At 44.2% G+C, this 26311-nt stretch overlaps 2 protein-coding genes and 1 pseudogene across 4 annotated transcripts in view; all 3 read right to left on the reverse strand.

Moving 5' to 3' along the window:
* Positions 1-6543: 6543 nt before the first annotated feature.
* On the reverse strand, positions 6544-16317 carry LOC106608561 (TAF6-like RNA polymerase II p300/CBP-associated factor-associated factor 65 kDa subunit 6L; annotated as a pseudogene). The gene is made up of 10 exons (XR_014392847.1): positions 16162-16317; positions 15425-15650; positions 13400-13428; positions 13221-13301; positions 12472-12519; positions 11790-11840; positions 11507-11680; positions 8578-8723; positions 8363-8470; positions 6544-8164 (listed from the first exon to the last, which is right to left on the reverse strand). The product of XR_014392847.1 is annotated as a TAF6-like RNA polymerase II p300/CBP-associated factor-associated factor 65 kDa subunit 6L (transcript).
* Positions 16318-16957: 640 nt separating this feature from the next.
* LOC106608603 (mRNA decay activator protein ZFP36L2-like) lies at positions 16958-18995 on the reverse strand. Its single transcript, XM_014206631.3, has 2 exons — positions 18692-18995; positions 16958-18266 (listed from the first exon to the last, which is right to left on the reverse strand). Exons 1-2 carry the CDS (start codon positions 18698-18700, stop codon positions 17313-17315), a joined length of 963 nt encoding a protein of 320 aa, XP_014062106.1. The 5' UTR covers positions 18701-18995; the 3' UTR covers positions 16958-17312.
* Positions 18996-19918: 923 nt separating this feature from the next.
* Positions 19919-26311, reverse strand: part of LOC106608586 (metastasis-associated protein MTA2) — a 33627-nt gene continuing 27234 nt past the window's right edge. For both annotated transcript variants that reach the window (XM_014206610.3, XM_014206611.3), the window contains exons 15-18: positions 26073-26162; positions 24021-24142; positions 23553-23695; positions 19919-23078 (exon numbers count right to left, since the gene is read on the reverse strand). In XM_014206610.3, the coding sequence (XP_014062085.1) occupies positions 22925-23078; positions 23553-23695; positions 24021-24142; positions 26073-26162 (509 nt within the window). In that variant the 3' untranslated portion in view covers positions 19919-22924. The remainder of the gene's footprint in view (positions 23079-23552; positions 23696-24020; positions 24143-26072; positions 26163-26311) is intronic.

Genomic DNA, 26311 nt, shown 5'->3' on the forward strand with positions numbered 1-26311 from the left:
CACGGTCTGCGTGAGCTGTGTTGCCTGACAACTTTGTACTAGCTAGCTACGTTAGCTGACATGAATAAAAACAAACAAACGTCGCTGGAGAGCTACTTCGGAAGGGGTAAGGGAGATAAAAGGCCCAACGACGATGTCAATAATGCAGAGACAGCAGAGCCCGAGACTACAAAAAAAAGCAAGCCACATTAAATATAAAATATGATGAATCCTACCGAAAATATGGCTTTATTGCAACAGGTGACTCACATGGTCCAAGCCCCCTATATGTAGTATGTGGAGATAGGCTGTCTAACGAGGCAATGAAGCCTTCAAAACTGCTTCGGCACATCGAATCCAAGCACCCTACACTTAGAGACAAAACTGTTGAATTCTTTGAGCGAAGAAAACGTGAACAAGAAGGACAGAAGCAAGTCTTGAAAGCCACTGCATCAACAAACGTGGCTGCACTGAGAGCTTCATACTTAGTGGCTAGCTGTATTGCTAAGGCCAAGAAGCCTTTCACTATTGGTGAGGAGTTGATTATACCTGCTGCTAAGGACGTTTGCCGTGAACTCTTAGGAGTGGCTGCAGCTAAAAAGATAGCACAGGTTCCTCTTTCGGCTGCCACCGTCACTAGGATAATTGATGAAATAGCAGAGGACGTTGAGGCACAATTGTTAGAGAGGCTTAACGAGTCACCGTGGTACGCAATCCAGGTTGACGAATCTACCGATATCGACATCAAGGCAATACTGCTTGTTTATGTGCAATGTATATTTCAGGATGATGTGCATGAGGATATGTTATGTATGCTTCCCTGCCGACTAACACAACGGCCACAGAACTATTCAAGTCTTGGATGATTACATGTGAGGAAAATTGTATTGGTCATTCTGTGTTGGCGTATGCACGGATGGGGCTGCTGCCATGACTGGACGGCTGTCTGGTTTCACTACCCGGCTAGCCAGAGAAATACTGGCTAGACGAAAAATGTCACCTGAATTTAACGTCGTATTGAATGATGTTATTAAAGTTATGAATCACATCAAAGCACACGCCCTTAACTCACGTCTGTTTGGGCAGCTTTGTGAGGAAATGGATGCAGACCACAAACACCTTCTCTTATACACAGAAGTCAGATGGCTATCCAGGGGGAGATCGCTTGCCAGAGTGTTTGAGTTACGAGAGCCGCTGCAGAGGTTTCTTTCAGAAAAAAAGTCACCACTGCCAGCACATTTCAATGACAAGGAATGGGTCGCAAAACTCGCTTACCTGTGCGACATATTCGACCTGCTCAACGAACTCAATCTGTCACTTCAGGGGAGAATGACATCTGTCTTTAAATTGGCAGATAAAGTGGTTGCATTCAAAGCCAAACTGGAACTGTGGGGACGGTGAGTGGACAGGGACATATTTGACATGTTCCAAACATTAGCGGAGATTTTGGGAGAGACTGAGACTGAGACGTCTTTCTCCCAGCTGGTGCGCGATCACCTAGCTTCGCTGTCAACGGAGTTCGAGCATAACTTCCCAACCGCCAAAGACCGACGAAGTGCGAAGGAATGGATCTGTGACCCATTTGTGAATGTCCCAGGTGAACCGTCCATGTCCGTGCAGGAGGAAGATCAACTTCTTGAGGTTGCAAATGATGGTGGCCTTAAAAGTATGTTTGAGATAACGTCATCATCTCTGCCGACCTTCTGGATTAAAATCAAGGCTGAATATTCTGAGAGAGCCACAAAAGCACTGAAAACGTTGCTTCTATTTCCAACATCCTATTTCTGAGAAGCAGGGTTTTCCGCAATGACGGCAACAAAAACTAAATTACGGAGTAGACTAGACATAAGGAACACCCGTCGGGTGTCACTGTTTCCCATCACCCCTAGATGAGACCATCTTGTTGTCGGGAAACAAGCTCAGGGCTCCCACTGATTCAGCGACATGGTGAGTTGTAATGTTTTTATTATATGGTCATTAGAGAAAAATATGCACTTTATGTTTTTATAATATCATCACATTAGACCTACTTAAACTAAAATGTTATGAAAAAGCGGCTGTACTAAACTAAACTTATAGGCCTAATTGATATTCCGGTCGTGTCGTCATCTTAAAATCTGTATATCATTCATATAGACAGTACTGAAATGACCGAACACAATCTCATACCCATATTACAAATCTCACCAACAGTGAGATTACACCAAAAACATATTCCTATATCCAATGATAACTAGGAAGATACCACCTCAATGCATACCCACATCCAGTTAAACACCCTCACAATGACCTAATTCAAGAGAATGACCTAATAAGCACTGCTGTGGATGATGTGTTAACAGAGGCAATGTGGGTGCCTGGGAGGCTGGGCAGCTGGCTGGTGGGGTGCCAGGGCAGGGTTGCCAGTACTGGGCACAGGCTCTGAGTCATGGTCCATGGGCCCCCACTCTTTCACACAGAAACAGTGTCGAAGCAGGGCAGAACTACTACTAACTGGGCTGTTGTCAATGACAAAGCATCATCAGAGAGCTCCTCTCACAAGATAGGCTACATTTCCTATTTGATTTGGTAAAAGAAAGGTACATTATGAAACTGCAAGAAAAACATGTACAGAGCATGTCCAGTACAAAAATAGGGTTCAATTGTGGATAAGGAAAAATTATACCACAACTGTTTAGTGCATTTGTGATCATGACAGTCCTAAGCCATTGCATTCATTAGGGACTGACTGTATTGTAAGTCATTTAGATGACTACCACTTGTAATAGCAAAGTGTAGGACTTTGATTCTAACCACAATAGTTTTTGGAGTACCTATAGTCATGCAATTCTTGTTAGTTTTGAGTCATAGTATGGAGTGGGAGAAATGAAAATGCTTTGTTTCTCAAGACACACCTTATGACAAAGATAGCACAGCTGACCCTGCAAATGCCAACTGTGTCTGTTATTAGTTATTGTTAAGACTGTCTGTTATTAGTTATTGTTAAGACTGTCTGTTATTAGTTATTGTTAAGACTGTCTGTTATTAGTTATTGTTAAGGCTGTCTGTTATTAGTTATTGTTAATACTGTCTGTTATTAGTTATTGTTAAGACGGTCTGTTATTAGTTATTGTTAAGACTGTCTGTTATTAGTTATTGTTAAGACTGTCTGTTATTAGTTATTGTTAAGGCTGTCTGTTATTAGTTATTGTTAAGACGGTCTGTTATTAGTTATTGTTAAGACTGTCTGTTATTAGTTATTGTTAAGACTGTCTGTTATTAGTTATTGTTGACTGTCTGTTATTAGTTATTGTTAATACTGTCTGTTATTAGTTATTGTCTGGCTTCTCTTATCTCTTATCTTTTTAAAACACACAGAGGATGTAGAAAAACATTGTCACTAAACTGTATTGTACATTCAAACACAAGCAGAATACACAAACACAAGCAGAATACACAAACAAGCAGAATACACAAACACAAGCAGAATACACAAACAAGCAGAATACAAACACAAGCAGAATACACAAACAGAAGAAGAATACACAAACACAAGCAGAATACACAAACACAAGCAGAATACACAAACACAAGCAGAATACACAAACACAACCCTTCTATGGGTTTTACATTCATAAAAGAAACTCATCGCATCACATGATTTACATCATTCTACATAGTCGAAATAAATAGTATCTGTTGAGTATGAATATATAATCTGTTAAACATATTTACAATCAAGATGACTTTAATGACCGTTAGCAGCCTACGTGTAGACTAGATTACCATCTGGTGGTCATACTCACATATCTGTTACAGTTGATATAAACAAATAAATATATCTATCCATCCCCAAGATGAAGACTATTAGCGAGGACCAAATCACCATATACTGTATATTTCGATGTCTTCGAATGACTGAAATGTAATGCTAATAGGGAGAGTTGGGAACCGTGTTCTGGTGACCTCAGAATAGAGTAGATATGTAGGCTTGCTTGCCCCATCTATAGTTCTGACGATGAGGTAGGTTGAAAGTCAGGCTCTTTCTTGTTGTACTGTAGTTTGTTATTGAGGATAGTTTAGAGTAGTATCTGCTATTCAAAGACGTCTTTAGGGCCTATGTACACTCAACGCAACATTGAACAATTTCAAAGATTTTCAAAGAGTTACAGTTGATATAAAGAAATCAGTCAATTGAAATGAATTCATTAGGCCCTAATAGATGGATGTCACATGATTGGGAATACAGATATGCATCTATTGGTCGCAGATACCTTTTGAAAAAAAAGGTAGGGGCGTGGATCAGAAAACCAGTCAGTATCTGGCATGACCACCAGTTGCCTCATGCAGCACGAAATCTCCTTCGCATAGAGTTGCTCAGGTTGTTGATTGTCGCCTGTGGAATGTTGACCCAATCCTCTGTGCAAAGTTGCTGGATATTGGCGGGAACTGGAAAACGCTGTCATACACCTTGATCCAGAGCATCCCAAACATGCTCAATGGGTGACATGTCTGGTGAGTATGCAGGCCAGGGACATTTTCAGCTTCCAGGAGTTGTGTACAGATCTTTGCGACACGGTGCTGTGCATTATCATGCGGAAACATGAGGTGATGGCGGCGGATGAATGGCACGACAATGGGCCTCAGGATCTCGTTACGGTATCTCTGTGCATTAAAATTGCCATCTATAAAATGCAATTGTGTTCACTGTCTGTAGTTTATGCCTGCCCATACCATAACCCCACCACCACCATTGGGGCACTTTTCACAACGTTGACATCAGCAAACCACTCGCTCACACAACGCCATCTGCCCGGTACAGTTGAAACCGGGATTCATCCGTGAAGAGCACACTTCACCAGCGTGCCAGTGGCCATCGAAGGTGAGCATTTGCCCACGGAAGTCGATTACGACGCCGAACTGCAGTCAGGTCAAGACCCTGGTGAGGACAACGATCACGCGGAGGAGCTTCCTTGAGATGTTTTCTGACAGTTTTTACAGAAATTCTTTGGTTGTGCAAACCCAGTTTCATCAGCTGTCCGGGTAGCTGGTCTCAGACGATCCCGCAGGTGAAGAAGCCAGATGTGGAGGTCCACGGCTTGCGTGGTTACACGTGGTCTGCGGTTGTGAGGCCGGTTGGAGGTACTGCCAAATTCTCTAAAATGACGTTGGAGGTTATGGTACAGAAATTAACATCCAATTATCTGGCAACAGCTCTGGTGGACATTCCCACAGTCAGCATGCCAGTTGCACGCTCCCTCAAAACTCTGTGGTATTGTGTTGTGTGACAAAACTGCACATTTTAGAGTGGCCTTTTATTGTCCCCAGCACAAGGTGTACCTGTGTAATGATCAAGGTGCATAATTAGCTTTTTGATATGCTTGGCAAAGGAGAAAAAGTCACTAACAGGGATGTAAACACATTTTCTTTTGTTTCAGCTCATGAAACATGGGACCAACACTTTACATGTTGCTGTTATAGATCACGTTATATATAATCGGATCCGTTTTATTTTCTTCAAAATCTTAAGCTAACAAGAGGTTGGCCTGTGCTTTTTGCCATTTTCTTTAATAAAAAGTAGGCATATGGCATACCCTCTCCTACTCCCTGAATTCAAGTCGTGGTTTTAACTTAACAGCCCTTCACTGCCATAGTGATCGGTCGATCGCGAAGGAACGGCTCTTTTTGGTGAACGCATCGAAAAAAAGAGCTGTTCACTTGGCTCCCTGATTTACATACAGATGCTACTGCTTGTTGAGCACAAAAAAGTGTTTTTCCACAGATACAAAATAATTATGAATCTTCACTGAAGAAACAAAAAAATAGTGGGGAGACCGGTCAATCTGGTCTATACAAATTTTTTCAGTGTTAAAAAAAAGTTGTATTTTTTAAAAATTATTAAGACATGTCAAAATGTATTTGAACACGCATTTCACGATCTGACATAACGGTAGCCTACATTTTGGGCTTTACATTTGCTATATCTAGGCTTCTAGGTAGACTTTTTTTCTTCACGTTTTAAGGTATGACCCATGTGCAGACAGTGTTGAAGAAACAAAAAGTTTATCCCTAAACAGGGGCAGGCAAACGACAAGACGAGGCAGGCAGGGGTCAATAAACCAGAGAGGGTGTAAGGTACAGGACAGCAGGTGGGCTCAGTGTCGGGTGAGGTCAGGCAGAACGGTCAGAACCGGGAAACTAGAAAACAGGCGCAAGGAACAGGGAAACAATACGCTGCTCGGTTCTACGAACAAAACGAACTGGCAACAGACAAACAGAGAACACAGGTATAAATACACAGGGGATAATGGGGAAGATGGGTGACACCTGGAGGGGGGTGGAGACAAGCACAAAGACAGGTGAAACAGACCAGGGCGTGTCACTTTTAAGCATTTTGAACGAAGAGCGGTTTGGAGCCAAATGAGCAGGCTCACCGAAAAGACTCGGAAAGCCTGTCACTTCACTGACACGGAGATAGGCTATTTAAAGAGTGTATTGTGGGTGGAGGAATTGACCGACAAATCTATGGATATAGCAGCCTACAGCCTACCTGTTATTTCTTAAATAGGAAGAAATAAACTCCAACTCAATCAAATGTATTTATAAAGCCTTTTTTACATCAGCAGATGTCACAAAGTGCTGTACAGAAACCCAGACCAAAACCCCAAACAGCAAGCAATGCAGATGTAGAAACACAAAACCTTCTTCTTAGTAAAGTCTGATTAAAATGAAGACGGTTGAAATGAATTATGCCTAATTTGAGGTCGATAACCCTGATAAATAGGCCTACATCCTGGATAAGAAACATATTGTTTTTAATCAAATCAATTACAGTAGTAGCAAGCTAGCAAAGTTATTATCAGGTCCTCCTCATCTTTGTGCTCTCTTTCTCAAACTGAACAGAACATAGGCTATAGGCTAGTCCAAGCAACAACAAAAATGTTACTCTTCTCCTGAACTGCCACTGTAAGCCTACACAGCACAGCCATTGTTAGGCAGCACACAAAAAACGTTTTTCATCAGCAAGAGCAGAGCAGGCCGGGGCTCAGGGTTGGAACATCCATCACAGTGTGTAATACAGCCTAGTTTTATTTACACCATCCCAGCAATTATAACTTTGCTCTGTGCATGCACTTCGTAGCCTATAGGCTATGGATAATGTGATTGAGACCGCTCACCTGATATTGCGCAGCCAGCAGAGAATCAGAGATGTGGGGCGGCATCGGGCATATCTATATATATAGCCTAATAAGCAACTGAGAAATATTGACATTTCATAAATTACATGACCCTCCCTTGGACTAGATTTTTTTTAAATGAAACCCCTTGACTGAAATGTTAAAAGCATGACCCTCCAACATTTTCCTTCAGGTACCCATTATGTAAATGTCGATCCATCCCTAAGCAATAGAAGTTGCTTCTTTTCAGTTTGATTGTCCACCAATCCCAAGGACAATGTGTAAGATGATAGAAAGTAATGACATGTTTGCACAGAGAAGTGCATTGTAAATTGTACAGTTATTGTATGCAACTTAATAAAATATCCAACTAAATCAAATATTTAGTTGCATAAAATAGAGACAGCTGTGCCTTACAGGTGCAATTAGACTTAAGTGTCTTGCTCAAAGGCACAGACAGAAAATTTCACCTCGTCGGCTCGGTGATTGGAACCAACAACCTTTTGGTTACTAGCCCAACCCTCTTAACCACTAGGCCACCTGCCACCCCACCCGCCCTGCCCCGCCCCGCCCTGCCCTGCATTATGTTCCCGGAGCAGTGGCAGCAAAGATGGGTGGAGAGGGCTTGGTGCAAGGGCTCCCGTCCTGCCGGGAGTTGATTTTGAGGTTAGCGGTGAGCTGGGGCATCTTGTACGTGGTGTCTGGATTGGCGTATTAGCGGGCTGGGAAGGGGCTGAGGGGAAGGCAACCTCCCAAGTCGGGGTCCGTGCTGAAACACACTGCCAAGTTGTTTTCCAGAGGAGAAGAGCTCACAGTACATGGCGGGCAGGGGGATGGGGTCCAGTCATTCCAGGGGGTGCCAGCTCCCCCAGGTCCCTGCAGGTGACTGGCGATGCCCAGGGTGGCCTTGGAGAGAGGCTGAGCCCGGCAGAAATCACACTCCCGAAGTGTGGCTGGGTGCTGCCGCCCCCCTCTGCTGGCAGGGACAGAGACAAGGCTCTAATCTTTAGCAGGTGCTCCACTGCCCCCTGCAGGACAGAGAGGTACTTGGTGGTTGACGGAGTTTTACCAACATAAAATGCAAAGTGCTTTGACATCGGGTGAAAGGTAATACATAAATGCAATTTGTAACAATTCATTATTGGCATTCTCTTGTATTACTTTGGACAGCTCTGTTTGCATCACAGAAAACGTTTCAGACTCAGTGACTGGTCTGCTGTACTCACCAGGATTGCTCCATAGACCTTGTGTCCATCTGCTTTCACCTGGGCATTGGAGACAGAGTAGTCATCCAGGACAGCTTGCAGGTAAGGATATATGGCTCGCTCAACAGCCTACAAAGACAGACAACACACACAGTGATTAGCAAAGCCAAGGATCTCTAAATGAAAGAAATTCAAATTTCATACATAGATAATCAAGACGGATGGAAGATGGATACATTTCCTCTAAGTGCATGTAGTCCCCTACAGCTCCATAGTGAGAACACAGCGGGCGGACCGGGTCTGATAGAACCTTCTGCAGAACCAGCAGAATCTGGTGGTACAGACCACTGACCAGGTTTCCATGGGTCCTGGCAAAGACACGGGTTTAGGAGGGAATTAGATCAATGGTGGAAGCATGGCCATGTTTCTATTAGGAGGGAATTAGATCGATGGTGGAAGCATGGCCATGTTTCTATTAGGAGGGAATTAGATCAATGTGGAAACATGGCCATGTTTCTATTAGGAGGGAATTAGATCAATGTGGAAGCATGGCCATGTTTCTATTAGGAGGGAATTAGATCAATGTGGAAGCATGGCCATGTTTCTATTAGGAGGGAATTAGATCAATGTGGAAGCATGGCCATGTTTCTATTAGGAGGGAATTAGATCAATGGTGGAAGCATGGCCATGTTTCTATTAGGAGGGGATTAGATCAATGTGGAAGCATGGCCATGTTTCTATTAGGAGGGAATTAGATCAATGTGGAAGCATGGCCATGTTTCTATTAGGAGGGAATTAGATCAATGTGGAAGCATGGCCATGTTTCTATTAGGAGGGAATTAGATCAATGTGGAAGCATGGCCATGTTTCTATTAGGAGGGAATTAGATCAATGTGGAAGCATGGCCATGTTTCTATTAGGAGGGGATTAGATCAATGTGGAAGCATGGCCATGTTTCTATTAGGAGGGAATTAGATCAATGTGGAAGCATGGCCATGTTTCTATTAGGAGGGAATTAGATCAATGTGGAAGCATGGCCATGTTTCTATTAGGAGGGAATTAGATCAATGTGGAAGCATGGCCATGTTTCTATTAGGAGGGAATTAGATCAATGTGGAAGCATGGCCATGTTTCTATTAGGAGGGAATTAGATCAATGGTGGAAGCATGGCCATGTTTCTATTAGGAGGGAATTAGATCAATGTGGAAGCATGGCCATGTTTCTATTAGGAGGGAATTAGATCAATGTGGAAGCATGGCCATGTTTCTATTAGGAGGGGATTAGATCAATGTGGAAGCATGGCCATGTTTCTATTAGGAGGGAATTAGATCAATGGTGGAAGCATGGCCATGTTTCTATTAGGAGGGAATTAGATCAATGTGGAAGCATGGCCATGTTTCTATTAGGAGGGGATTAGATCAATGTGGAAGCATGGCCATGTTTCTATTAGGAGGGAATTAGATCAATGTGGAAGCATGGCCATGTTTCTATTAGGAGGGAATTAGATCAATGGTGGAAGCATGGCCATGTTTCTATTAGGAGGGGATTAGATCAATGTGGAAGCATGGCCATGTTTCTATTAGGAGGGAATTAGATCAATGTGGAAGCATGGCCATGTTTCTATTAGGAGGGGATTAGATCAATGTGGAAGCATGGCCATGTTTCTATTAGGAGGGAATTAGATCAATGTGGAAGCATGGCCATGTTTCTATTAGGAGGGAATTAGATCAATGGTGGAAGCATGGCCATGTTTCTATTAGGAGGGGATTAGATCAATGTGGAAGCATGGCCATGTTTCTATTAGGAGGGAATTAGATCGATGGTGGAAGCATGGCCATGTTTCTATTAGGAGGGAATTAGATCAATGTGGAAGCATGGCCATGTTTCTATTAGGAGGGGATTAGATCAATGTGGAAGCATGGCCATGTTTCTATTAGGAGGGGATTAGATCAATGTGGAAGCATGGCCATGTTTCTATTAGGAGGGGATTAGATCAATGTGGAAGCATGGCCATGTTTCTATTAGGAGGGGATTAGATCAATGTGGAAGCATGGCCATGTTTCTATTAGGAGGGAATTAGATCAATGTGGAAGCATGGCCATGTTTCTATTAGGAGGGAATTAGATCAATGGTGGAAGCATGGCCATGTTTCTATTAGGAGGGAATTAGATCAATGGTGGAAGCATGGCCATGTTTCTATTAGGAGGGAATTAGATCAATGTGGAAGCATGGCCATGTTTCTATTAGGAGGGGATTAGATCAATGTGGAAGCATGGCCATGTTTCTATTAGGAGGGAATTAGATCAATGTGGAAGCATGGCCATGTTTCTATTAGGAGGGAATTAGATCAATGGTGGAAGCATGGCCATGTTTCTATTAGGAGGGAATTAGATCAATGGTGGAAGCATGGCCATGTTTCTATTAGGAGGGGATTAGATCAATGTGGAAGCATGGCCATGTTTCTATTAGGAGGGAATTAGATCAATGTGGAAGCATGGCCATGTTTCTATTAGGAGGGAATTAGATCAATGTGGAAGCATGGCCATGTTTCTATTAGGAGGGAATTAGATCAATGTGGAAGCATGGCCATGTTTCTATTAGGAGGGGATTAGATCAATGTGGAAGCATGGCCATGTTTCTATTAGGAGGGAATTAGATCAATGTGGAAGCATGGCCATGTTTCTATTAGGAGGGAATTAGATCAATGGTGGAAGCATGGCCATGTTTCTATTAGGAGGGAATTAGATCAATGGTGGAAGCATGGCCATGTTTCTATTCCACCATCTTGTGTAGAGGAAATGACAAGACATTAGCAGGAGGATCAGTTCAGGGAAGAGAATGGCAAGACATTAACAGGATGGATCGGTGTGGTGTCTGACTTCCGTTTGGCGTCTAATGTCATGGTCACACAATAATATATGTTATTTAGCAGACGCTTTTATCCAAAGTGACTTAAGTCATGCGCGAACACATTGTTATGTATGGGTGGACCCAGTGGGAATTGAACCCTATCCCTTGCGTTGCAAGCGCCATGCTCTACCGACAAAGCCACACAACACATGAAGATCAGATTGGTATAAAGGGAGAGGACAACGACACTGGGTACGTAACTTTCAGGGCCCCGTGTATTGAGAGCTGGACAACATTCCAGAACATGTGGCTGACCCGCAGAGCTGCGTACTCCCTAAGGGTCCAGTGGTCGTTGAGGGAGTTGGAGGCGGCCAGCGGCTCCAGGATGTGTACGTACGAGCCGAGGTACAGGTAAAGGTTCTGAACCAGGTTCTTCACCATGTGGAGGAGACAGTTAAGCTGCTCTAGTTCATGGCTCATAGACTTCACCTGGGGGGGGGGGGGGGCAGAGTGGAGAGAGGAGTGGATGAGAGGAGAACAGACTTCACCTGGGAGGAAGAGTGGAGAGAGGGGTGGATGAGAGGAGAACAGACTTCACCTGGGGGGGAAGAGTGTAGAGAGGAGTGGATGAGAGGAGAACAGACTTCACCTGGGGGGCAGAGTGGAGAGAGGAGTGGATGAGAGGAGAACAGACTTCACCTGGGGGGCAGAGTGGAGAGAGGAGTGGATGAGAGGAGAACAGACTTCACCTGGGGGGCAGAGTGGAGAGAGGAGTGGATGAGAGGAGAACAGACTTCACCTGGGGGGCAGAGTGGAGAGAGGAGTGGATGAGAGGAGAACAGACTTCACCTGGGGGGGGGGTGAGTGGAGAGAGGAGTGGATGAGAGGAGAACAGACTTCACCTGGGGGGGAAGAGTGGAGAGAGGAGTGGATGAGAGGAGAACAGACTTCACCTGGGGGGGGGGTGAGTGGAGAGAGGAGTGGATGAGAGGAGAACAGACTTCACCTGGGGGGCAGAGTGGAGAGAGGAGAACAGACTTCACCTGGGGGGCAGAGTGGAGAGAGGAGTGGATGAGAGGAGAACAGACTTCACCTGGTGGGCAGAGTGGAGAGAGGAGTGGATGAGAGGAGAACAGACTTCACCTGGGGGGCAGAGTGGAGAGAGGAGAACAGACTTCACCTGGGGGGCAGAGTGGAGAGAGGAGTGGATGAGAGGAGAACAGACTTCACCTGGTGGGCAGAGTGGAGAGAGGAGTGGATGAGAGGAGAACAGACTTCACCTGGTGGGCAGAGTGGAGAGGAGTGGATGAGAGGAGAACAGACTTCACCTGGGGGGAAGAGTGGAGAGAGGAGTGGATGAGAGGAGAACAGACTTCACCTGGGGGGCAGAGTGGAGAGAGGAGTGGATGAGAGGAGAACAGACTTCACCTGGGGGGAAGAGTGGAGAGAGGGGTGGATGAGAGGAGAACAGACTTCACCTGGGGGGCAGAGTGGAGAGAGGAGTGGATGAGAGGAGAACAGACTTCACCTGGGGGGGGAAGAGTGGAGAGAGGAGTGGATGAGAGGGGATATATGAAATACAGTACTAGCTACATTTAGTATAGAAAGGAAGTATAGATTTACTACAGAAAGGGGGAAAAGATGCTACTCAATCAGTTATTATGGTGACTGCGGTCATTTGGCTGGCCAATTACTGTCATCCAAAATGATCAGCCCTGGTCAGGTCATGTGGTCAAGAGAAACTCTGTGCCCTATAGGCACTAAATGACTGGACAATTGAATGTATGAAGTGACATTAATGAAGTTAGATTTTTTTTATGTTTCAAATGACTATAACATACCCCACTGATGACATGTACAAAATATTGCAGGAGGGCAGCAATCTTACAGTTGGACTGGAGACCCAGCAAAGCCACCTGTAGAATAAATAGTTAATCCTCCATGGATTACATGTTAGAGCGATTTCAACCGTTTCTCCATTCAATTGAGTTGTATTACATGGAGATCTCAGGGAAAAACTGTAGTGTACCTTCATAAGGGGTGGGTCCTCTCCTAGTATGACCCAGGTGATCTGCTGATTGTACTTAAGTAGAGAGAGTTTGTACAGCACCTGATAATGTGAAGGAGGGCCAAGAGAGGGCTCAACAACTCTGCAAAAGCTATGGGAGTAAATCTCACTCAACGTTCACATTTACTCAGAGCCCTTACCTGTACCTTAAACTTCCAGGTTCCCTTTCCTATCCAGATAAGACATGTTCACGAGTAGGAGAACAAATCATAGTCACTATAAATGTTACTACATCTCATAAACACAGAATGCACATTGATTTGACTTGAATATGGTGGCTTTGGAAGTATGCTTGTGGTCATTGTCCATTCGGAAGACCCATTTGCGACCAAGCTTGAGCTTCCTGACGGATGTTTTGAGATCTTGCTTCAATATATCCACATAATTTTCCTCCCTCATGATGCCATCTATTTTGTGAAGTGCACCAGTCCCTCCTGCAGCAAAGCACCCCCCACAACATGATGCTGCCACTCCTGTGCTTTACGGTTGCGATGATGTTCTTCAGCTTGCAAGCCTCCCCCTTTTTCCTCCAAACATAACGATGGTCATTATGGCCAAACAGTTCTATTTTTGTTTCATCGGACCAGAGGACATTTCTCTAAAAAGTACTATATTTGTCTCCATGTGCAGTTGCAGACCGTAGTCTGGCTTTTTTATGGCGGATTTGGAGCAGTGGCTTCTTCCTTGCTGAGCGGCCTTTCAGGTTATGTCGATATAGGACTCGTTTTACTGTGGATATAGATACTTTTGTACCTGTTTCCTCCAGCATCTTCACAAGGTCCTTTGATGTTGTTCTGGGATTGATTTGCACTTTTCGCACCAAAGTATGTTCATCTCTAGGAGACAGAACGCGTCTCCTTCCTGACTGGTATGATGGCTGTGTGGTCCCATGGTGTTTATACTTGCGTACTATTGTTTGTACAGATGAATGTGGTACCTTCAGGCGTTTGGAAATTGCTCCCAAGGATGAACCAGACTTGTGGAGGTCTACAATTTATTTTCTGAGGTCTTGGCTGATTTCTTTTGATTTTCCCATGATGTCTTGCTTGAAGGTAGGCCTTGAAATACATCCACAAGTACACCTCCAATTGACTCAAATGATATCAATTAGCCTATCAGAAGCTTCTAAAGCCATGACATCATTTTCTGGAATTTTCCAAGCTGTTTAAAGGCACAGTCAATTTAGTGTATGTAAACTTCTGACCCACTGGAATTGTGATACAGTGAATTATAAGTGAAAAAATCTGTCTGTAAACAATTGTTGTAAAAATTACTTGTGTCATGCATAAAGTAGATGTCCTAACCGACTTGCCAAAACTATAGTTTGTTAACAAGAAATTTGTGGAGTGATTGAAAAACGAGTTTTAATGACTCCAACCTAAGTGTATGTAAACTTCTGACTTCATATGTATTTAAGGAGTGCATGAGAGAGTATTGAAGGATTTGGCTATACCGACATCTATGGATAGCATAATAGTGTTTGTCAAACAGGTAGGCCTACCACGTTTTTGAATAGGACGAAATAGGCTACAATTCTACATGTAATTATATGATTTGGCCCATAAAAATAGTTGGTGCGCGCGTGCACATATAGGAGGTCCCTTACCGGGCAAAAATGAATTTTACTTTAACCCCTGCATCAGAGTTACAATGTTGCAATCACTATTCAGCCAGCTGCCTATAGTAGGAAACATACTTTCTTACTAATAATATGACATCTGTTATCACACAGTAAAAATTACACTTTTATTTAACATATCTAACATGTAATTTAATATTCCTTTAGAACTGTAAAAAGAGTGAGATCATTAGAGCTTTGGAAACAAGTGCTTTCATAAATGCATGGCGGGCCTCGTTTGCTGGAGCAGTGTAAAATACGCTTTCTGTCAGTGACCCAGCCGTACCAAATGTGGTTTATTTACATACCGAATTTGATTGTCCAACATACATTTCAGCATTTCTTCAATTCGTGGCCCGCCGGGAGTGGTCTCTTCCCTCTGCTGTGACGCTGCATTGCAGTCAGCGATGTTTTCTCTCGGTAGCTGTCCATGGTCCTGAAATCAAATCAAAGAAATCCAGCATTTCCACAAACTTCAGAAAGTTCACATTATTTGGCTCGTTCAGCCTGGTCCCACGTAGCGCAATGTTTTGGGTGGCCATCACACGTATCAGGGCTATGAGCCTCTGCAGCACATACTGCCAATGAAGAGTCTCTCCGTCAATAGCCCGTTGGGCTTGGGCATCGATAGTTTGCTTGGACACCAGCCTGATCTCCAGCTCCTTCCACCTCTGGAAACTATCCAGGCCGTCATGCGACATCTCATGCGAGCTGAGGATGTGGCACATTTTCTTCCAGTCCCTGGTTCCATCCATGACCAGCGCAGATTTGCCCTCATGTGAAAAACAGCAGAAACAGAAGGCCTCATCGTTTTGCTTGGAATAAACGAGGCATGGTATCTCCACTCTCTCCCCGTTCGCCATTCTCATGTTGTAGTGGGCCACCGAACATTTTCGTTGCCCCTCAACTCTTGGGAAATTCCCCACCTTATCCTGATATGGCCCAGCCTGCACTAACATATCCAGTAAAGATCCATTCATATCGCGACGAATCTGAGTCCGGGTCTCAGATAGTAGGGTCTTTGGAGGTGTGGCTAGGCGACCACCTGTTCTTGTCCACCCAGAGAGCTGTCATCGGTGGAAGTGGATGGCTCGGACTCATCCGGTTCGCCCTCTTCGCTGCTAGAACCAGCGAACGGCGGCTCGTCCGTCTCTACGAATGAACGTCCTTGGAGGCTTGTTCGCCACATCGGTTGGACATTTCCATTCTCGTTAGTTTAAAAATATATTCGCTTCTGGCCCCACTAACAATCTCAATTGATTTTGTAACTGCTTCATTGTGTACCTTTGTGGCTTCCCTAAGCCGGTAGCAGACATCTTCAGCCAGCAAAGCAGCCACATGGTCTAAACTCAACTCCCGGACTTTCGGCCATGACTCAGGAGTTTGAGACTCGCTGTGCGCTGTAGTGAAGCGCCTCTGTCCATGCTTACAGCGCCGCATCGTGGACATCCGCAAAATAAACCGGTGTAACTCGTGTAAGCTAACTAACATGGTTTGTTAATTCGTAAACTAGCCACTAGACGTGCACCAATGCCAACTGATTCGTGCAAAGCGACACAACACAAATTCCAGACTTGCTCACCAGATCAGAGATTGTCCATCACGCCGACAACCAAGCCCCCGCCCTTTAACTGAAAACAAGACCTAACGGTGGAGGAAACGCGTAGAGCAGCAATGTTGCCACAGCTGTCATAAAGTTGATGACCAAGCTCAGCTAAACGCGTCCGTTTGAATTGATTCAGATTTGAGCTTAAGATTCAATGGGACTTTCTAAATTAGTCAGTGCAATCACGCTCAAAGAATAACGTGATTGCAACTAGTCCGTTTAAAAATAGAGGCCAGCAGCAGTCAGGAAGTGACAAACATCATGCCCTTTAAGGGCAGTCTAAATCAGATTTTGGGATTACGTCCCAAACGTCAAGTACACAGTTAAGTCTGCATTAAGAGCATAATTTAGGCAATTAAAACCTACCCAGACAAGTTAAAAGTAATTACATATTACCCAAAAACAGATTACTAAAATGGAATGCATGATAGCAGTGAGAAGTTCTGGCTAGTTCAGTGAATGAAGGACAAATCATAAAAAATTGTGGTTTATTCAAGGCAGAAGTATCACAATAAATAAAAACTTAATTAAAACTCATAAATAATAAACACGTATAACCTCATTCAAATGTACAGTTACAAGGCCTAATCTACATATAAACAAGATGAGTGGATCAGTCACAACACCAATGACGCCATGCAAGTTGTAATGCAGGACGGTCTAATCAGTCTCTCCAAACTACCACTGAAGACTGGGGTGTTTCATGTGGCAAAAACATTTCCACCACCCCCTTATTAAAATACATATGGCTTCCAAGATCATAGCAAACCATAACAATATACAGTAGGCTATACATCACATTAGTTACAATAGCATTCTTGCCTAGTGACTAAAGCTTGTCCCCCCAGACACCCTGCATGTTGCAGGCAGCCTCCAAGGCCTGGCTGTTCTCCAGCTGCTGGAGCCTGAGGGCCAGAGGCAGCAGCACATCATTTAGCTGACTGGAGAAGGTGAAGGCATTGTGGGCCACGGGGTTGTTCAGCGGGGTGGATGAGTCATCGGGCCAGACCGGGGAGGGCAGTCCAGATGGGGGAGAGGAGGAGGATGAGGAGGAGCAGGGAGAGGAGAACCTGTCTGAAGCTAGGGACAGCAGATGGGTGCGGGCAACCCCCTGGATGCTGCTCGGCAGGCCATGTTGGAAGCAGCAGCGGGTGCCGTAGAGGCAGAAGCCAAAGGAGCTAAAGGTGCGGCACAGGGCCCCGCGGGGCTTCCAGTCCTGGGATTGTGGCTGGGGCCTGGCAATGGGGGCCTTCTCAGGAGCACTGTCTGGGGACTCCAGGCCACCATCACTGAGGCCACCACTACCTCCACCCTCGATGTGCAGGAAGTTGCAGCGTGTGCCAAAGGGGCACACACCAAACGAGCGGTAGGTGCGGCAGGGGATGTCGCGGCGCCGGCGGTGGGGGGGGCGCTGCTCCTTGGCAGTGTGGGCGAACAGGCAGCGGGTGCCATAGACGCAGTAGCCTGCTGTGTGGAAGGTGCGGCACAGTTCCGTCTTGTACTTGGGGTGGCGGGACTGCACGTGGAGGTCGTGGAGGCCATGGGCAAACTGGCAGCGCTCAGCATACTTGCAGAAGCCCGAGTCGGCATAGCGGCTGCACAGCTCTGTCTTATAGCGGGTGGAGGACAACCAGGGGATATGGGAGGGTGACTCCACTAGGGGCAGGAGGGCCTCAGCCAGGGACATGCCTCCCCCACCTCCAGCGGAGCAGTGCTCCCTAGGGGACAACAGGTCATCTAGTCCCTCATGGTAGGGGAACATGGGCAGGTCATCACTGCTTCTCTGAGGAGTAGAGAACCATATTAAAATGTCAGGTTTGAAAGGATTTATTTGGATGGCAAACCACTGAAAAACTAGGACAGTCAAAATGCAACAGTACACTAGCAAGTAGCTCTATGTACACAACACTGACTGCAATCATGCAGTAAAAATAAAAAAAATAAAGGCTGACTTGACACTAATCTCATCACATGACAGAATACTGTCTCAAACATAGTTCCCCCATGTTCCTTTGAAGTAGAGAACGTCTTAAATGAGACTAACCTGGATACAGAGGTTGAATGAAAACAATCAACTGCCACAGCCATGTCTAATTTAGAAAGCGATCTTAATTCAGAAAATCCAATAAAAAGCAGGGTAGGCTACTGAAAAAGCATCACATTGAAAAAGTATTTCTGAAACAAAGTATAAAACAAGCATTACTATACCTCAAACATTGTTGCGAATTGAAGATATTTCCCAACGACTGTGGCCCCGGCGCTCTCCACCTGTTGTTAGACTGTAACCTCAATGTCCAAGCCAAATTCTAAAGAACTGAGTTATCAGTATGAAACTCGTAGAAATAAAAGAAACGTTAAAACCTATTCTAGCCTACAGCCCGTTAACGAAGTGAACTACCGACCACCCTACTTGCTTTGTTATGAAGTCGCACGTATCTTGCGCCTGTGTCCTCTGTATTTTAACTTGACCCAGTTCCTACTCCCGCCTTCCCTTTAAAACGACGATCAGCTGTGCAACATTAAACGCCAGTAGGGCGTTCGAATCCACCAATCAGATGCAATGTAGCTGGTATTCGATTAGCAACGGCCAATGGCGTTGAGTCTCTGCGACAACGTTGCAGTTTTAGCGCCGGATGAAATGGTCCTTAGCAGGGGCGCAATAAACATATGCCAATTAATGCCCTGATTACTAACGTCAAGCCCATTGGGTACATAAACAGTTATTTTGTTCTGCGTCAATTCACACCACAGTTGGAGGTCAACCTCACACCTGAGTAATTTGTTAATTAAATGCTGTCTGTTAGGGGGGAATATAAACCTTTGTGTGGCATATAGGCTGCTTACACAGGCAGCCTAATTCTGATATTTTTGGTCTTTTGACCAATCAGATAAGATCTTTCGCCTATAATTATAGGGGAGAAAAAAATCAGAATTGGTCTGCCTGTGTGAATGCAGCCAATGTGTATTTATGATTGATCAAAGTATTATTCAGTTTAAAAGTAATACAATAAATTGTTCTTGTTTGGCGGAACTAGTCTAAGGTTACAATATTTATTTTCTACAGAATCCAACACCATCGTGTGGCTCATATGTATTCCTCAAAATGTTCAATTGATAAAGGATATCATTAAATTATTTAACTAGGCAAGTCAGTAATGAACAAATTCTTATTTACAATGACGGACTACACCGACCAAACCCGGACGACGCTGGGCCAATTGCGCGCCGCCCTATGGGTCGCCCAACCACGGCCGGTTGCGATACAGCCTGAAATCGAACCAGGGTGTCTGTAGTGACGCCTCAAGCACTGAGATGCAGTGCCTTAGACCACTGCGCCACTCGGGAGCCCGTTAATCATGCGTGTTTACATTTGACACTGACATCTAAGCAACATTGCATCATACACATCCAGAAAAAGCACACACCAGATAAATGTATAGGACCACAAAGAAAAAAAAAATCTTTATTTATTTTCTTATCAAGATACATTAAAAGGATACAGAGACATTGGAATAAAAAACACTTGAGAAAAACCATTAATTGTAGCATAATTCTCTCTCCAACATACAAAATTCTAACCCCCTCTACATCCCTCCCACCTGCTCTGATTTGCCCCCCCCGTCCCCCTCCTCCAAACTCACCCAATGGAGAGCAATGTTCACATGTACAGTATTTTAACCCTCTCCACAATATGGAGTAATTACAAGCCTTCTTCCCCAAAGATTTAATATAAAAAAAACTACTTTTCAATAGGCCAAGTTTTTCTTTTTCAGATTGTTATTTTTTCACTAAGCATTTTAACACTTCAAATTGTTTTAGAAACATTACAAAAGCCCACATTGGGACCAAACTTGCTTATAAATCAGTCATTTCTACCCCCATACTGGCTGCCATTGTACACAGGGCCCGAGGGAGAAAGAGGAATTATAATATCCAATTAAGAATTAATTTAATCTAAACTCACCCTTTCTTCATAATAAACACAAAAAGGGAAAATAAAGATTCAAACCAAATCAAGCCACAAGTAGAGACATCACTGGAGATTCCTCTCCCATCAAAGACATGACTCCAGCACCCAAGCCAATACATATTGCTGCTTTAGTAACAACATTATCTGACAACAACCAGCTTGTAACATAATTTGCCAGTTTCATTCAAACCCAAGAGCCAAACAGTCCATTGTCATAATTGCTGTGGCCTATGATTTATTGGTACAGGTGACAAAATGAACAGGGCCTGTCTAAGAATGGAGTTTCACACCTAGAATGTTTTCTTTTTTTATGGCTCAATTCTGACTCCACTAAAACAAACCCATATTTCTCACAATAAGGACCTCAAAGACAACAGTATCTATTTTGCATGTCCCAAACAACTTTAAACCATCAGATCCACATCCAGAACCACCTTTGTTTGAATATCTTCCAAACCTACACAATATGAATCTCATCTACATCACCCTTTCCTAAACCCTTACTTTTCCCTCTCTCCTACCATAGTGTTGAAGACACAAGACCGCTGAACTCAAGCGGTTGCCTGACGACTCATCCTGAATTGAATTCCTCTGCTCTATCGATCGCTACATTCATTCAGTCTAAAACTGCCATCCTAGACGTTGCTTGTTTGACTTCAAAATGAGGGGTGTTGAACAAAACAAATCCATCAGTGATTGGATAGTCTAACCAATCAGTGTATCAGAGTTGATAACGTCAGCATGTAGGCAGGCTCTGGCCCAACCCATAGGTTTCTGGGACCAATCAGAACGGTCAGTATGTGTTTGCGTTCTAGAAATCGTTGGGGGAGGCAGGCAAATCCAGAATCATCGTGGAGAAGGAACGTCAGTTAGTGGGAACGATGTGGCTGGGTAGCCAGGAAACTCAAGCGGTCTTTCTCAGTCAAAACCAAAACGCACCCAAATGCATTACAGAGAAGGATCCCGACGGTCTCTCTCCAGATGGGTAAATAAATGGCTGTAAAAAGTGTGACAATCAAGTGATGGTAAACAAGACAGGACTCAAATTGATTGTGACGACAATCAACTAGAAAAACAGAGCTCAACACCTAGAGGTTATGGGAGGGATTTGGGTGGAAAGCTGCTGATGTTAAAAAGACCCGGGGGTGTGGGGGTTCAACAGAATTCATTTCCTCACTATCAAACCCTCAAACGTAACTTCTGATAGGATTGTGGAGAGATAGGGGGGCAGGATCAGGTCTAATTTAGGTGTGGAGAGGGGGTGGGGCCTGATGTGATGGTGTAAGAGAAGACGGGTGTCTACAGTAGAATCTGACAAGTATCCTTGAAGGATGGGTCACACAAAGCACTTTACTGCAACCTCCCAGACCTGTGATGGAACAAGTGGGTGAAACTTTGATCAAAATAGACTTTCCCATAAACATGCTAAAAAAGTGCCCTCCCTATAGAATATGAATAACTAGAACTGACATTTAGTCAAATTGCTGTGGTTCTAGTATTTCTATATTTCCACGGCCCTCCCACAACCACACCCCTACCAGTCCCCAAACAATTAGGTGTCAACCCCTCTAAATGCTGCTAATATTTACACAGATAAGAAAGGACCTGGAGGGAAAAAAAATATTTAAGTGTGCTTAAATCACCATTATTTCAGGATGAGAAATATTTCTGATTTTAAATTACACAGTTAAAATTATTTGCCATTAAAAAAAGGGGAGAAAAAATAATGAAGCAAAAAGAACCGGAATAAAATAGTAAAGCCCAAAGCCTAGTGCGTGTATGTGGGGGGGTGTTGTGTCTGTGTATACACTCAGTGTACAAAACATTAAAAACACCTGCACTTTCCATGACCAGGGGAGGCAATCAGGCCCCGAGGACTGGAGTTGCCCACCACTGACATAGACGGACCAGGTGAAAGCTATGATCCCTTATTGTTGTCACTTGTTAAATCCACTTTAAATCACTGTAGATGAAGGGGAGGAGACAGGTTAAAGAAGGATTTAAGCCTTGAGACATGGATTGTGTATGTGTGCCATTCAGAAGGCGAATGGGCAAGACAAAGTATTTAAGTGCCTTTGAACAGGGTATGGTAGTAGGTGCCAGGTGCACTGGTTTGAGTGTGTCAAGAACTGCAACGCTGCTGGGTTTGAGGCGTTCTTGAGGGCAAAACGGGGTGTTCCTAATGTTTGGTACACTCAGTGTATGCGTAGTGTGTGTAAAGACTTGATGCCATGTACTAGATGTAATGCATACATGTGGGTGTCACTCGCGTGCGCGTGTGTGTGTGTGTGTGTGTGTGTGTGTGTGTGTGTGTGTGTGTGCAGCACCACGTCAGCTTTTGGGAGGTAACAGAACAGAAGACGAGATTTAAAAAATACGACGAGAGAAAACAACTACTGGTATGGGGTTGTGCTGCTACACTAGCAGGTTGGTGCACGGTGGTGCGCCCTCCCTGTTTCGCAGTGGGGGGGTTAGTCCTCCAGGACGATGGGTTCGCTGGTGCTGGAAGGCAGGATGGCTAGAGCCAGGGGCCGGGGAGGCAGGGGCAGCTTGACCCTGACGGGGAGGTGTGGTTTCCTGGCTGCCCGCCGCATCTCAGACTGGGTCAGGTGTTTCCTCAGAGCCCTGGAGGGAACAGAAATACACACAGTGAATTATCTGTAAAACTCAGATCAACATTGGCACACCTAGAAGTCCAAGGCTTTGTTGACACAGGTAGCACCTTCTCATTTTTTGCCCAATTATTGGCAAAAGATCTGATCAGAATTGGGCTGCCTGTATAAAACACAGGTGCAAAGAAGAAAAACCTTAATCTTAAAACTAGTTAAATGCAATATTAAACATTCATCATTTTCATTCTGTGCTTTTTGGTTGAGAAATCTACATAGTACTATATTGAACACCTGACAAAGGGATCAATCAGGTCTATGGCAAAAAATTCAGTGGGAGAATTTCTTTTGACTAAGATTGATCCCTTTGTCAGGTGTTCAATATAGAACTATGTAGATTTCTCAACCAAAAAGCACAGAAGGTGATTTGTATCTTCCGGAGCTGACTGCTACTAAAGAGAAGAACAGACGCTCAGAGACCAGGACCTACCTGGTGTATTTAGTAGCAACAAAAACCACGGGGTTTGGCGCGTCTCCTTGGTTCACTTTCTGACGCTTGATCACTGACTGAGAGGTGGTCCTCATGCCTGATGTGAACGGCCTCCCATTGGTGGGGAACGGCAGTGCCAACGCCTGTGACCAATAAGAGAAGAACGGTGAGAGGTGTGTGTGTGTGTGTAGCCACTTGGCCCAAGCTGTGGTCATGCTGCTATGCTCAGCGGTGATGGAGAGAGACAGATGGTCAGTAGATCTCCCACTGTTACAGAGGAACCAGAACCAGCGCCAGTCTGTCCCTCTCTGCAGTCTGAGTAGACAGGGACATGAGTCACTACCCAAGGTTACAGTAAATGAGGCCGTCTATACCAAACAAGAACTTGTCAGTGTCACATGTATGGACAGACAGACAGAGGAAGTAAAAATGGCGGTTGTGGTTTGTGTGTGTGCGAGGAGTACTCACGCTGCTGTCAAAGGGCCTCTTCCCGAGCAGGGCCGATCCCCCGCGGGGCTGGTTGGCCTGGTTGCGGTTAATGGGGGTGGGGGTGCCTCTGGGGGCCTTCAGCTTCAGTGGAGCCTGGATGGCTGGAGAGAGGAAAGGAGAACCCCAATCAAAAACGAAGCCACTTAAAATAAAAGCGCATAACACTTCATTATACAGTACCAATCAAAAGTTTGGACACACCTACTCATTCCAGGGTTTTTCTTTATTTGTACTATTTTCTACATTTTAGAATAATAGTGAAGACATCAAAACTATGACATAACACATATGGAACCATGTAGTAACCAAAAAAGGTGTTAAATCAAAATATATTTTAGATTCTTCAACGTAGCCCTGACTAGGTAGTCAGTCACCTGGAATACATTTCACTTAACAGGTGTGCCTTGTTATAAGTACATTTGTGGAATTTCTTTCCTTCTAATGCGTTTGAGCCAATCAGGTGTGTTGTGACACGGTATCGGTGGTATACAGAATATAGCCCTATTTGGTAAAAGACCAAGTCCATATTATGTCAAGAACAGCTCAAATAAGCAAAGAGAAACGACAGTCCATCATTACTTTAAGACATGAAGGTCAGTCAAAGTGGGAAATTTCAAGAACTTTCAAAGTTTCTTCAAGTGCGGTTGCAAAAACCATCAAGCGCTATGATGAAACTGTCTCTAATGAGGACCGCCACAGGAAAGAAAGACCCAGAGTTACCTCTGCTGTAAAGGATAAGTTCATTAGAGTTAACTGCACCTCTGATTGCAGCTCAAATAAATGCTTTGCAGAGTTCAAGTAACAGACACATCTTAACATCAACTGTTCAGAGGAGACTGTGAATCAGGCCTTCATGGTCGAATTCCTGCAAAGAAACCACTACTAAAGGACACCAATAATAATAAGAGACTTGCTTGGGCCAAGAAACATGAGTAATGGACATTAGACCGGTGGAAATCTGTCCGTTGGTCTGATGAGTCCAAATTTGCAATTTTTGGTTCCAACTGCCGTGTCTTTGTGAGACGCAGAGTAGGTGAACGGATGATCTCCGCATGTATATTTCCCATCGTAAAGCATGGAGGAGGTGGTGTGATGGTGCTTTGCTGATGACACTGTCAGTGATTTACTTAGAATTTAAGGCACACTTAACCAGCATGACACCCACAGAATTTTGCAGCGATACACCATCCCATCTGGTTTGCGCTTAGTGGGACAATGATCCAAAACACACCTCCAGGCTGTATAAGGGCTATTTGACTAAGAAGGAGAGTGATGGAGTGCTGCATCAGATGACCTGGCCTCCACAATCACCCGACCTCAACCCAATTGAGATGGTTTGGGATAAGTTGGACCGCAGAGTGAAGGAAAAGCCGCCAACAAGTCCTCAGCATATGTGGGAACTCCTTCAAGACGGTTGGAAAAGCATCCCAGGTGAAGCTGGTTGAGAGATTGCCAAGAGTGTGCAAAGCTGTCATCAAGGCAAAGGGTGGCTACTTTGAAGAATTTAAAATCTAAAACATATTTTGATTTGTGTAACATTTTTTGGTTACTACATTTACATTTACATTTACATTTTAGTCATTTAGCAGACGCCCTTATCCAGAGCGACTTACAGTAGTGAATGCATACATTTCATTTCATACATTATTTTTCTGTGCTGGCCCCCCGTGGGAATCGAACCCACAACCCTGGTGTTGCAAACACCATGCTCTACCAACTGAGCTACAGGGAAGGCTTACTACATGATTCCATATGTGTTATTTCCTAGTTTTGATGTCTTCACTATTATTCTACAACATAGAAAATAGTAAAAACAAAGAAAAACCCTTGAATGAGTAGGTGACCAAACTTTTAACTGGTACTGTAATTTCGACAGCTGGAGCATGGAAACGTAAACGCAATTAGGGAGAAAAACTACACAAGTTATTTTAGTGTCCGTGCCAACCGTGGGTAAATACACACAGTGTCAGCAGCGTAAGACCTCTCAGGATTTCAATGATCATTTCTTCTGTGACTGGACTATTTTCTTACCCAGTTCCTTTACTATGGTGGCCAGCGGTGGTCGAGGGATCGAGCAGTTCTTTATAGGGGCCTTGGTCGCTTTAGGCAGCCTTATCATACCTGAGAAAATAACACCATAAGCATTACAGAAAGTGTGTGTGTGTGTGTATGTATGTATGTATGTATGTATGTATGTATGTATGTATGTATGTATGTATGTATGTATGTATGTATGTATGTATGTATGTATGTATGTATGTATGTATGTA

The sequence above is a fragment of the Salmo salar genome, chromosome 07 (genome assembly GCF_965601325.2).
Source record: "Salmo salar chromosome 07, fSalSal1, whole genome shotgun sequence".
In the NCBI taxonomy this organism is placed as follows: Eukaryota; Metazoa; Chordata; class Actinopteri; order Salmoniformes; family Salmonidae; genus Salmo; species Salmo salar.